The sequence below is a fragment of the Protopterus annectens genome, chromosome 2.part1 (genome assembly GCF_019279795.1).
Source record: "Protopterus annectens isolate FY-2018-M chromosome 2.part1, PAN1.0, whole genome shotgun sequence".
In the NCBI taxonomy this organism is placed as follows: domain Eukaryota; kingdom Metazoa; phylum Chordata; order Ceratodontiformes; family Protopteridae; genus Protopterus; species Protopterus annectens.
The window spans coordinates 1,800,268,350-1,800,282,005 of NC_056729.1; the positions used below are offsets into that span (position 1 = coordinate 1,800,268,350).

A 13,656-nucleotide genomic window follows, 5' to 3' on the forward strand; every position below is an offset into this window, starting at 1 on the left:
TATCTTTGCATTTTTTCAGAATGTCGGTAGTCTGGTGACTTACCGAAGCCATTTCATGCGAAAATGAACCAACGACGAATAGTACGAGGTTTGAATAAGGCACAAAACAGACAGTGAGATACGTTGTCTGGGCCTAAGCAAGGAATGCAGTACGAATGAAAATCTTTGCGGTATTTGCTTTCCTCAAGAAATGCAATTGTTAACTTTTACTGACATCGGTTTGGAGCAAGAAAAAGGTTCCCCAATGGGGTACTTGGCTTAGTTGAAGACTTCAGACCTGAAACTCGAAATCGAAAATTTCAAGAGTCGGCCGACCGGCACTTGCGAACTGCTTTTGCTTCGGGCACTGCACGGCAAGAAAGACTGATGTAATGGAGTCGGCTGCATGCTTTATATACCCCTGACTTCCTGACGTCATGGAAGATGAGAGAGCAACCGACACAGGACCCAAGATAATCAGGCCGACTGAGGGCTAACCTGCAAGCAGATAACCCAAGTGTGATGACTGCTACAGTGAAACACTAAGAACATCTCTATGAAACTGTTGCCATAGTTTAAGAAGATAGAATGGCTTGGGGAAGGATCAGAGTCTAGAAGCACTTGAAGGATGGGTTTTGGAAATCCAGCTGTAGTTCTGGACTTGAAATGAAGTGCCTAGTAATGTTTTGCACATAGTGATTAAGATGGTTATATAAAAGTTTTGTTTTTTTTTTTTAAAGTGAACTTCATATGTTCCAGTGTTGCATTATACAGTGTGTAATTTTGTTTCTCATTCAGAAAAAAAAAATCAAACTTTTTTGAATTTGCAAAAGTAAAACTGACTGAATACCCATTTTTACATGCTTGCAGGTGATCTTTCCATAATTGAAGGAGATAGGAAAGTGGTGTCCGATGAAGTGTGGGTTAAACTCAAGTTGTATTTTCCTAAGGCACCAGAATTTCGGTTCAGCCAGGACTCCTGCTCAAAGTGTAAGGTAATGACTTAAACTCAAAGTAAATGTTGAACATTTGTGCAGTGTTATAATGTTACATGATTTATTTACATTTGTTTACCAAGAAAGTCCGACTGGGCAAAAACCCATTTTCAGCAGAAGCCCATTAAGAAAATTTCCGTCATATTAAGGATTAAGATATTTATATAAAGAACTTCCAAAATGATTACACACTGATCAGCAGCTTAGTTTTAGCTCTCCCATTGTGGGAAAAGTAACAGAGATAAGGGCCAGTAACACTGCTAGTTTTAGTAACTTCATTTACTGACTGATAAGTACATTGCTTGGATACCAGCAAAGAAGAAAGAGAGCCTGAAAAAAAATCAACTAGAAAATGTGACCAGAATACAATGGCTAGGAAGAATCCTGCAGGTGTTTAGCAAAAAGCAGTTCAAGCCCCAGCTTTGGTGCAAGACATGGCTTCCAGTAATCTAGAGGAAAAAAATAAATCAAATGTGCTCAGCGCTGATTAAAATTAAACATTGAAGGAGTTATATCAATTCAAATAAAAGACTGGAAAAAGTAGGGCTTTAATCAGCTATTTAGATGAACTGAAAAAAAATAAAAAAATATTTTTTATTTTATTTTATTTTACATTTGTTGACCGGTAAAGTCCAACTGGATATATGTCCATTTTCAGCGAAGGCCCGGGGAGAAAAGCTCCAAAGACAAATAAGAATTATATAAACATATTATAATGACTTTTTAAACTAATAATTAACAGTGAACTATTAGGACACATTAAAACACATTTATAAACAGATTATAAAAACAGTACATTCATAGAACAAACTAGGGTAGGGTAGTGATTTTTAGCCTAGGCAAAATTCATTAGGAAGAGTTCGAAGAGAGAAAGACACATCAAGAGGAATACAATAGATATAGGCTTTAAATAGATGTTAAAATGAAGAAAAGGCTGTCATGGGTATGAGATTGCTCAATACCACCTGTTTCAAAAAATGGTAGTGTTAAAAAAAAAAAAAACAGGGTATGCAAGGAAAATCTGAGATTTTGTACTGTATCCAAGAAACTGGAAGGAACTGAGTGTATTATAGATTATTAGGTTCATATGCAAGTACTAGGGTCGCCGCCCTTGTGGTCCATTTTAAGCCTAGCCAATTTCCCTTTCAAAGGTGAGAATCAAACCCTGTGTTTGTGTCTGTTTTACTAACCCGTTAATTTTATGAAAGCATAAAAAAGCAACTGGACTGATATTCCACAGCAGGAGATATTAATCAAAAGGGCACATCAGGGGTTGGTAAAACAGTTGAGGTATCTACCACACAGACAGAAAGTACAGGGTTTGATTCATCTACTTTTAGCACTCAAAACTGTTTCTGTTCCCTTGAACTAGCCAGGCTTCTAGTTTTAGCAGTCAAAATTGTTTCTGTTCCCTTGAAGTAGCCAGTCATCTAGTTTTAGCACTCAAACTGTTCCTTGTGCTCAGCACTTGTCCAAATCTTGCTGCAAGCACTAAATAATCTACAAATTACTGCAGCACTCAACTTTCCTCACTAATCAAGAGGAAATCAGCTCCCAGTACTTAAATTAATAAGCACTAACCAGGCATGTTCAAGGGTCAGCGCCTGTTGTTTACTCCTATCCACGTGATGAATCTAGGCATCTTGGGGCAATGTAGCAATTGCTTCATGTACACTGACAACCCTTTCTTCATACTGAAAAATTATGTACTGCCTTCTGTTGGTTTCTTGCTGTTACTTGCATTTACATGCATGCATATCACAGTTTATTTAACTATTTATTGTAATCAACTAGTCTTATTACTGTATTGTACTTAGTACAATAAATACACAGAGACACCGCTTCAGTTAATACGCTTTACTGTTACATTTTCTTTTTGGATCTACAAGCATGCAACACAGATGCTGTCAGCTCTCTATAGCAAATTCCCAAAGCTTGTTTATACACACTCATATTTATACCAAAAGGTCTGATATTTTTCTCAAATTCTGATGTATAACAGTTCTTACTTGTATAACAGTTTTTCTTTGTTCTTCTAATTTATGATTTGTCCTTGATTCTTTCAAGTTTGTTGGTCCAAGAAAACTCAGTTATCTGAAATGTAGTGTTCCAGCACTGTCTGAAACTTGATGTTACATCTCTTTACTTCGTTGATGTCCTTCCAGCTGCCATCTGCACAGTTATTTTTACAGGCTTTGTTTCTCAATAACATACTCCTTTACATGGATTTTCAGCATTTCATACTGTTCCTAAATTAACCCTTTATATTTCATATCATTTTTCAGCTTTTTATTCAAACTAATAATCATGTTAGCAACAGTTACTATTATTCTTTCAGGTCCCCCTTATAGTTTCTTAGTTTCATAGTATAGTATTAGGCTATCTGCCCTGGGGCATTTGTAAGCCTAGCCATAGTGATGTGGCTTTTGCCACCCCATGAAATGGTACAAAAAATGTACAGAATAAATTTAGAATACTGTGCCTCTGTCTAGTAGTGACACAATGAAGGTCCCCTTATATAATAGAATTAGTTTACTGTGTCCCTGTCTAGCAGTGACACAGATGGTGACCCCCTGGGGTAAACTTACGATCTCCCATCCACTCATCAAGATTTCTCTTGAAGAGAGTCAGTGAGGGGCTCTGCCTAATATGAACTGGGATCTTGTTCCAAAGCATGGGAAGCCTGTGGGTTATGAATCTATCCCTCCAGCATGTCCTATTCATACTTGTGCCGAGGTTTAAGTCTTTAGCTCTCGTGGTCCTGATGGATTTGGATTTTTTGAGGTGGAGCATGTCCATCAGATCCTGATTGGACATGGCCTTGTACGTCAGGCAGAGATCACCTCTGAGCAGGTGGTATGCTACTGAACAGAGCTGAAGTTTCTTTAGTCTGGCAGAATAAGACATATGTTGGAGACCCTTGATCCTCTTGGTGAGGTACTTTTGTGGTCTCTCCAGCTGTTGCAAATGCCGCGTGAGGTACATACCAAATGGGGCATTGTACTCAATCATGGGTCTGATGAGGGAGGAGTATAGGGGTACAATGATATTCTTGGATCTGGATGTGAATCCCTTCATGATGAGGTGTGCAAGGTAGAATGTTTTTCTAACCACATTGGCAACGTGGGTGTCAAATGAGAGGCCGCTGTCGACTTGGGTCCCTAGGTCTCTGATTACTTTTTCCGTGCTCAGTGGGTTGCTGTCTATGTGATAATTTGTGGGTACTTTGTTTTTCCCAAAGGGGATGACTATACATTTTTTGGCATTTAGTTTAAGGCCGTGACTCCAGCACCAGTTGTCCGTTTCTGTGAGGCCTTTTTGTAGGATGTATGTGTCCGCTGGTGTATCGACTATGGCGCCTAGTTTGCAGTCATCTGCGAACTTTGTCAGCCACAGCCCTCCCATGTTTGCTTTAACATCTGAGAAATAAATGCCGAACAAGAGGGGTCCCAGGACAGATCCCTGTGGGACAACACTTGTGACTGGCTTTGAGTCTGACATTGCTCCAGCGATTTTAACTTTATGGGTTCTGTCCTTTAGCCAGTTTGCAACCCATCTAGTGACATAAGGGTTTACGTTTAAGCTGCTGAGCTTATCTATGATGCCTGAGTGTGGTATTGTGTCGAAGGCCTTAGCCAAGTCCAGGTAGGCTGTATGGACTGCTTTGCCCTCATCAATGGCTCTAGTGACTGTTTCGAAAAAGTCAACCAGGTTCAAAAGGCAGGATCTTCCCTTTACAAAGCCGAACTGGGTGGGGTCAAGTGTCTGTAGGTCCCCTATGTCTCTGTTTATGAGTTCTATAATGATTCTTTCCATAGCTTTGCAGACCAGGCTGGTTAAGCTTATGGGGCGGTAGTTTCCAGGGTCTGTAGAGGCACCCCCTTTGTGGAGTGGGACCACTGTTGCTGCACGCCAGTGTTCAGGTACATATCCCGAAGTAAGGCTAAGGTTAAATAGCATTTTTATGTGTGGGATTAGCTCCTCTTGGAGTTCATGTAACACTCAACCCGGGATACCGTCAGGTCCCATTGATGCTGTGTTTTTAGCTTTGTTTAGGGCGGTTCTCACTTGGACATCTGAGATGACAGGGAGATCACATTCAGCTGGGATAAGTATTTCTTCTTTTGGGGGTGAGGGGGGGGAGAAATTTGCACTGAACCTGTCAGTCAGAATGTTGGCAATATCTGTGGGTTCAGTGTATTTTTTGTTGTTGTGAACCAACTCTGAGCATATCTGAGGGTTTCCACCCAGGTTTCTAACATAGCTGAAGAAGGCTTTCTGGTTATCTTTAGTGTCCTTAGCGATTTTTCTCTCAAAGTTGGCCTTGGATGTTTTTATGAGAGAACGTAGTTTTCTGCTAATGTTGATCAGAGATGTCTTCCCTTCGTAGGATTTTGCTCTGACGTGCAGTAGCTTCCTTCTTTTGTTATACAATTTGTTAATGGCTGAGGTACACCAAACAGGACGCTTGCCTTTGGTGGAGAGGGACTTGGATTTATTTGGGATTGCATGATCCATGCATTCTTGGAGATGTCCATAGAAAGCATTTGTGAAGGATTCGGCATTGTGGGATGTGGTATCCACTGGCACAGTGGGCTTAAAGGATACCATCTCAGTCTTAAGAAGAGTGAAGTCTGCTTTTGAGAAGTTTTTCACTGTGATCTTTTGTGCTGGGGGTGGAGGTGGAATATGTATATCCAGGGTGATTAGTTTGTGGTCAGATCTCATTAGTGAGGGGTATACTTCCAGTGTGGAGCATTTTGTCCCCATGTTTGTGATGATCAGGTCTAGTATATTATCTCCTCTAGTGGGAGAGGTGACTAGTTGTTCCAGTGCATTTGAATTTATGAATTCCAGGAACCTTTGGGCTAGGGTATTAGGGCTAGAATAATGTACCCAATCTATGTTTGGGTAGTTGAAGTCTCCCAGTATGATGGTATTTTGTGATACATTCATATCCTCCAATGTCTTCAGGAAGGCTGAGTGGGGTTCTTGAGATTGGGAGGGTGGTCTGTAACATGCTACCAGTTGTATAGCAGTTTTTCCTATGGTTAGTTGCACCTGTATGGTCTCTGATGCTTCATGCATTGCTACTAACCTGGAGGTGTGGGTGTCCTTGATGAATATGGACACTCCCCCTCCCTTTATGGTTCAGCCCGGGTTTTGGGGCTGAAAAGCATGATACGAGGTATAGCCTGGTAGCGCTGGGGTGCTCTCAGGAGCCTTGAACCAGGTTTCAGTTACTGCACAGACGTCGATGTTCTCCATGCTGAGGAGTGCATCAAGGGCCTGCATCTTGAGATTTAGACTTCTGGCGTTGAGCAGCATTACCCTTAGTTTTTTTTCCATTTTTGTTTTCTAAGGAGGTGGGTTTGTCTTTTGAGCCTTGCCTAAAAAGGCACTATGGGGGTGGCAAGAGCCTTAGCCAATATCCAGAAGCCCAGTGGTGACAGGTGTAAGCCATCCCTTGCGAAGCAGAGTGGCTTGTCCAACATGTCATCCCAGGCAGACAGACATTGGATCCCCTTAGAATGACACCAGTACTTGAGCCAATTATTAAAGCTGATCATCTTGTCTTTGTATTGTGGTATCATCCTTGGTGAGGGCAAGATGCTGCTCAGGGTCAGGGTCATACCAGCCTGGGCTACATAATCGGAGAGCTCCTCTATGTCTCTTTTCATGTAGTCCAGGGAGGTACGTCTCAGGTCATTCACACCAGCATGGACAATGACGTAGTCATATTTGTACTTGCTTTGGAGTGACTTGAGTGCGTGTGTTATGTGGCGGATCCTAGCTCCTGATAGACAGCTCACAGTCACCCTCTCCTTGTTCAGCCTGGTCAGTGGGACATCAGTGTGTCTGACTATAGAGTCACCTATTACTAGTGTATCAGGCATGGTGTTTGGCCTTAAGGGCTGTGATTGGTTGACACACTGATTTATTGAAGTATGTGTTGCATGTGTTTTGTTTTGAGGTGGTGGAGTTTTGGATGTCTGCTTTGGGAGCCTCTGTTGTTTTGGTAAGTTTTTTACTAGAGCCTCCGAGTATGTCTTTGTGTTTTTATGTGTTTGGTTTGCAGTTGTGGTAGGTCTATGTGGGACTGGGATTGTTGTCTGTGTGGTTACCATTTTATTTATTTTTGGAGGAACGGACTAAACTTTAGTTAAAGAAAAGACTTACAGCATTTATCATTTTGCTCATATTTACAATCGTGACTTGTTTAGTTATTGCAACTCTTTGTAACCTGCAGCATATAAAACTATTTTAAGCTGTAATCATTATTTTGACCCCCAAAACTACTAACACAGGATGTATTAACCAATTTAGCAATTTGGTCCCAGGTGATGACTATTTTGTGAATATGTCCCACCATTTATGGGCAGTGTCAGGTTTTGTTTTTGCATTTTATTATTAACACTGGGTTATTTGAAACGACACATACAAACTGTGATGCCACTTAAACATTTTGAAATTTGAAGGCAATATTGTCCATTTACACAACATTTTGTTCGGTTTACAAATTTAGATACATTAGTACTAAATTGTAATCTGTTTATCAAAGATATTGTAATGACTTACTAAATATTAGGATTCCATTGGGCTTGCAAATGTACAATTTGTGATATGTCTTGTCCTAGTAACTTTAGTTTGTTTTGTAAAATGTCAAGATCCACAGCGTTTAGAGTTCCCACTCCTGCTCCTACTCCTCCCAAGAGTGTGTCGTACCAGGCTCTTTTAAATCTGCATTTTGTCTGTTTAAAACTTGGAAATGTAATGTTGAAGTGCAGTATTGGTTTTTGGTATTGTCCTATCATGGTACAAGTGGATGGTATTTTTACCACTTGATCTGTACGAAGTACTGGTTTGTTATCCAAAATGGTAAGTATTCCGATCCATGGTCCTTTTCCTTGTATTACTGTGTCTTTTATACAAATAAACAGAGTATTGGTAGAAATCATCCCCTTTTTCCCCCTGTTGAGTTTATTCTTATTTTGTTGTTATTGTTTACACACTGTGACATTATTTTATGATGTCTGTCCTTGTCAGAACTGTTACATTTTTGAGGTAGTATACAGCACCTAATAGAGAGAGAGCTGTTTATTGAAATGTTTGTCAGTCTTTGATTTTTTTCTCTGCTTTTATGTATGCCTGACCTTGTTCAGCTAACCATGCTGTTATATTTGAGTTAAATGTTATCTTCTCAAAGATGCATGCTGTATGCTTTTTACAACTGAAATTGTCTTGTATTCTATTTTGTGTAGCATTTTCCTAAGTTTTATTCGTGAAATATTGTAATTCCCTCTGTTTTGATGTTCAGGACAATGAAAATGAAATGCAGATTTCTGTGTTGAATGCTGCGTGGCTTGTCTCGCAGCTGCATTTTTATCTATAGTCCTTGAAGCATGTTCCAGACACTGAATATTCAGCTTGTCTCAAGCTGTACCAAAATATATGTATGCTAGCAAATAGAAATACAAGTATTTAACCAACTATATTATTTTTACATATATTATAGCAACAGATGTGTAGATGCATTTATACATTTTTAAACATATCTATCACTGTATACATTCCCTCTGTTTTATTTTAAATCCAAAACTGTTTACAGCAGTATGCACTTTTTATTCAAGTTATATTGCTGTTAACTAGAAACACATTGGGAAACAAAACCTTTAGTTTTCTTTTGATAGCACAGTTTTATATTGTCAGCACAATATTGACAACCATTACTATTAGAACTGGATGAATCTGAATATGACTCTATACAGTGATGTTCTTTACAGTAATTTATTGACAATGCTTGAAGATTTCATTGCAAAGGCATTGCAGTCTTGTTTTTTTGAAAAAAAAAAAACAGTCACAAATGTCAAGCGTTGACTTGTTACTCTGTTTACATAGATAAACCATTTACTATATAGTGTACAGAATACACTTGCTTGTACAGATTGTTTTTGCATTTGTATATGCATGGCTGTAATGTACACTGTCCAGTTTTTAAACTTAGCATTAAACTGAAGACTGCTAATTACATTACTTGAAACATTAAAATGTATTTTTGGTATTACCACTTTATACCTTTATTTGAGTCTCTTTTGCAGTACTGTTTACACAGTTAGTGTAAAAATGAAAGCATGCCTTTCCCCCTGTAGTATACATCATTTTATTGCAGTATTGTTTATTTGTTTTATGCAGTGAGAAATGAATGTATGCCTGCCCTTTGGCTGTTACCTAGACTGTGACACTTTGGTCTTACACATTTGCTTATTTTTTGACCCTTTTGAAAAACAGAAAATATTTTTATAAAGCTTTTGCTGTTGCCTATACTGTCAATGTTGTAGTAGGAATTGCTTTCACCCATTTTGAAAAGACGTTTACTGTTACTACTAGCTATTCGTACCCTCCCTTTTTGTAAAGGAACCTGCATAATTTATTTTAACTGCATACCATAGCCCATGTACTGACTGTACTCGGTGTAGTATTTACTTGCAGACTTTTTTCTTTTTGCTTAATGCTGCAGGTGGAGACTTAACAGTAATGTTTTAAAAAAACATAAGCCATTTGGCCTGGTGACCAGTCTTGTTTCCTTGACCTTATAAATTTGAGTACTAGTAGCATTTTATGTTATGCAACATTCCTTATATCTACCCATTCCACCCTGGAAAGATTTGAGCTCACATAATTTTTTTTTCTATGCATTCCAGACGCTTAACCCATAACTCCTATAGCACTTACTCGTACCGCCAGTCATTCGTTAATATACTTGCAACTTGACACTAGAATGCAGTTGTAATAAACATTAACTTGCCAATTTATGCACAGTATTGCTTTTGAATACTGTTTTTGCTGGAGTCTGTGCTATTTTTTTGCTATTATACAATGACAAAATATTGTAAGGAACAAAAGAGATATTGGCTTAACTAACACATGCTTAAAACAAATATATTTACATGATTTACATTTGCTGTTGTCTGCCTTTTGCTGCACTTTAGATGAAAAGAAAACATGAGCATGTGAGTCTTGTGACGTCCTGTCTTTACTGAGTTTAACTACTTTCATTTGACTTCTATGCCCAAGAACTATTTTGTTATTTGAAATGGTTTGGAAATTACCATTTAAGTGCCTTGCTTTACCTGAATGAAAGTTTGTGCTGTGTACGCTTAACCATTTTCTAAAGGTAGAATACTATGTCGTAAATTATTTTTTATCAGCATCGTGAACTGCTGTTGCTTTAATTCTTTACTAACCAGATTATATTTGTCAGTATGCTGCTCTGCTGACTTTAAAGCTCTCATGCACTTCTGAAAAAGTGTTTGCATATGTTGTCTGAACTTTTTGAACTCACTCTGTGTCTTAGAAGTTTATTAAATCTTTTTGTCAATTCACCATGAACCTCATCTCTTTTTTTTTTATCTGTTTTGTAATGTGCAGTAATTTTATTCCACTTTGTCTAGCAAGATGTACAGAAGATTCTGTAAATAACTGACTTGACTGATATTGTAACTCTGAAATTAACATTTTACATGTGTGACAATGTAATAATGCACCTGGTTGTTTACCATTACTTTTATGACATTGCACACACATAGCAGTTTCATATGACTTGTAGAATAAACGTTTACTGTCATACAAATGATGTTTATTTATTTTTTTATTTATTTTACATTTGTTGACCGGGCTAGTCTTAACTGGATATATGTCCATTTTCAGTAGAGGCCCGGGGAGAAAAGCTCCACAGTATTATGCAGTGTTATACAAGTGTCAAATATTACAAGGCATATACAATAGGAAAATGCATCTTGAATGATTCTACATATAAAAGCCTTATAGATATGTTTTTGCTACACAAAAAAAAAAAAAAAGGACTTGCGTATAAACATTTAGCCAACATTACATATAGGCAGATTGTCAGAGAGAGAGAATAAGGAAACATATACACTGGTTTCTGTTAAGCATTGTGTATACAGTGTTGTGGACAGTTTACAGATATCAGAAATGGCTAGCAGTTATTCAATTGTAGTTTTAGAGAACTGGAAAAGTATTTTTTTTATTTCTCTTTTGTTATATCATGTCCCTTAAAAAATAGTAGAGAAGTAAGTCATCAGAAAAAGTGTTACAGGCATTTAAAGCTATTAAGGCTGGTGGAGAAAGTATCAGTCAGTACACGGCCATAGCCAATGGGATTTTAGGAAGGATCTAAGTTGCTTCTTGAAAAGTGGAGTTGAAATAAAAGATGTTATTTCACTTGGAAGCTTGTTCCAAGTATTTCCAACAGAGTTGGTGAACAGGCAGTCACCAGATTTATTGTTGGATTTAAGGGTTGCTACTAGTGGCTTATTAGCTGATTGTAGGGTTGTGAGATTTTTGTAAGGGCTAATAATGTTATAGTATTGGAGTGCTGGTGGGATGTGTTATGTTACACATTACCTTGAGAATGAAGACAAATATAGTTCTTTCTCTCTTTCAGTGGTATTTATTAACTACAGTACACACGTGTGGGAGCCTCATGGAAAAGCACCAGGGAGACTCCCAGAACAAAGGAATGCATGAGCTTATATACTGTGAATATTGCTGACAGTACAAAAATATAAAATGAACCAAATGGATCATTATACAAAACAATTAACCAATCAATGATTTACCCGTAAGCATAAAGCAGTTCACATCATTATATCTCTTGGCAGAGAAAGAAAATCAGATATACTTCTATATAAGGCACATTTCCTGCTTTCAAGCAGACTCTTGTTTTTCAGTAATTTTCCACTACTCACAGTTCATTCAAAGTTCATAGTACACAGTACATCTTAATACATACATAGACTGTCACGTACTCAATTCCTTCAAACACATGCTTTGGCTGTTCATATTCTATAATCCCCCATTTGATGCTGTGTAAGCATCACCACTTAACCTATCATACATTTGTCCCAAATCTAACATTACCATGTTACTGGTCATTTCATCATTGGTAAACATTGTCATGTCATTGTCTACATTTACAGTTGCAGGCATATAAAACATAGGCACCTTTTTTTACAGTTTTTGAAGACATCAATTTCAAGATCAGTGCTTTCATTAAAACTATGACAAGAAAAGCAACAATTGCTAATACTGCAATTAATAAAATCAACTTCAACAGTCCACCTCCCCAACCTGAGAACAGGTTGGTTAACCATGCCCATGTTGAACTATCGGCCTCTTTGGCCTCAGAGAGTTTGGAAATTCTTTGAATCGGTTCAGGATGGCTTTCAATTTTGTGCTGATTGTCAGGAATAAACGTGCAGCACTCCTCCTGGATTAAAGCACAAGTTCCCCCTTTTGCCGCTAGGGTGAAATCAAGAGACATACGATTTTGGAGGACTACAGCTCTCATAGCAGTCAGTTCATCAGTCACTAGTTCTAAGGCAGAAAAAGTAGCAATGCTTAACATTTCAAGCAATTTGGATAGCTTTCTCCGTTCCCAAATTGATTTCACTGCTCCATATGCTGGAATTATACCAGCCCATGCTATGACATCATCACCCAAGTCCATATGGGATAGTCCTTTAGTGCCAGCATGAGCTAAATCATGATGATAGATCCATGAAGCATCAACTTGACCTACCAGATTTTTAGGCTTCTTGACCGTTCCAAATTTTTCCTTGAGGTAAAGCAGATACATGTTGAATAACTGGGACTAGGTAGCCCAGGAAGCAGCTGCCAGACCAGTTTCCTGGCAGGCATTTATAGGCTTTTCTACCACACACAAAATAACATTTTTTTACCTTAGTGGTGATATTACTATGTGCATAACCTTGTTCAGAATGAAATACCTTTTTATCAATCACTATCAAATGTTGGTATAAAACAAAATCGTTCCTTACCTCTTCATCAGTTTACAAAATGAATTGTAGGTTGTATTACAGTAGGAGGAGTCATTATTACACTTATAGAGAACTGTTACATTACAAAACTCCATCCTACCTTAACTTTACCAAATTTCTGAAAACACAGTTCCATTTTGACGGTCGAACAAATGTAATGCTATCTTGTCCTTTGAAGTAACTTTTGATGTATTGGAAATCAGATTCATCCAGGTTTCATTAGCACCTAAAGGGACTGTATTTCGCATCAATCTCCCATGAACAGTAGGAATAGCAGTGCAGATCCAGCAGGCCGAGATATTGAGGGATGACGCATAAGCATATTTAATAGCTTGGTAGGTGTTGAAAGGTGGATGCCATGTAGCTCATTTGGCATGTAGTGTAGTTGGAGCAGGAAATAAAAATGGCCAGAGTAAAAATAACAAAACAACAAGAATAACCGCTAAAATAGCTGTCCAGTACTTTTGTGGAAATGGCGGTTGAGTTTGCATAGTATCAGGAGTTTGGGGTTTTCCAAACAGGTAGATGTTAGGCATCATCAGGTGCTGGTACAGTATGGCTTTGAGTACGAGTAGCAATAGGTGGAGAGTCTGGAGTTGAAAAAGGTAAAGGCTGTTGATCTTCAGATGGGACGACCTTTTTGACGTGCGATATGTGAATCCAGGTGGGTGAGCCTTGCAGTCGCACCGCAGATGATGTTGTCTGTAGAACCAGGAAGGGCCCCTTCCAACATGGTTGAAGCGCTGTTTTTCGAGAGAAAGACTTGACGTACACCCAGTCTTCTGGTTGTAGTGCGGAAGACAGGAAAGGATCAGGGATAT

General features: G+C 38.4%; 1 protein-coding gene across 7 annotated transcripts in view; it reads left to right on the forward strand.

Annotated features, from left to right (window-relative positions):
- Nucleotides 1–13,656, forward strand: part of USP48 (ubiquitin specific peptidase 48) — a 3,461,715-nt gene that overhangs the window by 2,157,677 nt on the left and 1,290,382 nt on the right. For all 7 annotated transcript variants that reach the window (XM_044063244.1, XM_044063240.1, XM_044063245.1 and 4 more), the window contains one exon: nucleotides 850–974. In XM_044063244.1, the coding sequence (XP_043919179.1) occupies nucleotides 850–974 (125 nt within the window). The remainder of the gene's footprint in view (nucleotides 1–849; nucleotides 975–13,656) is intronic.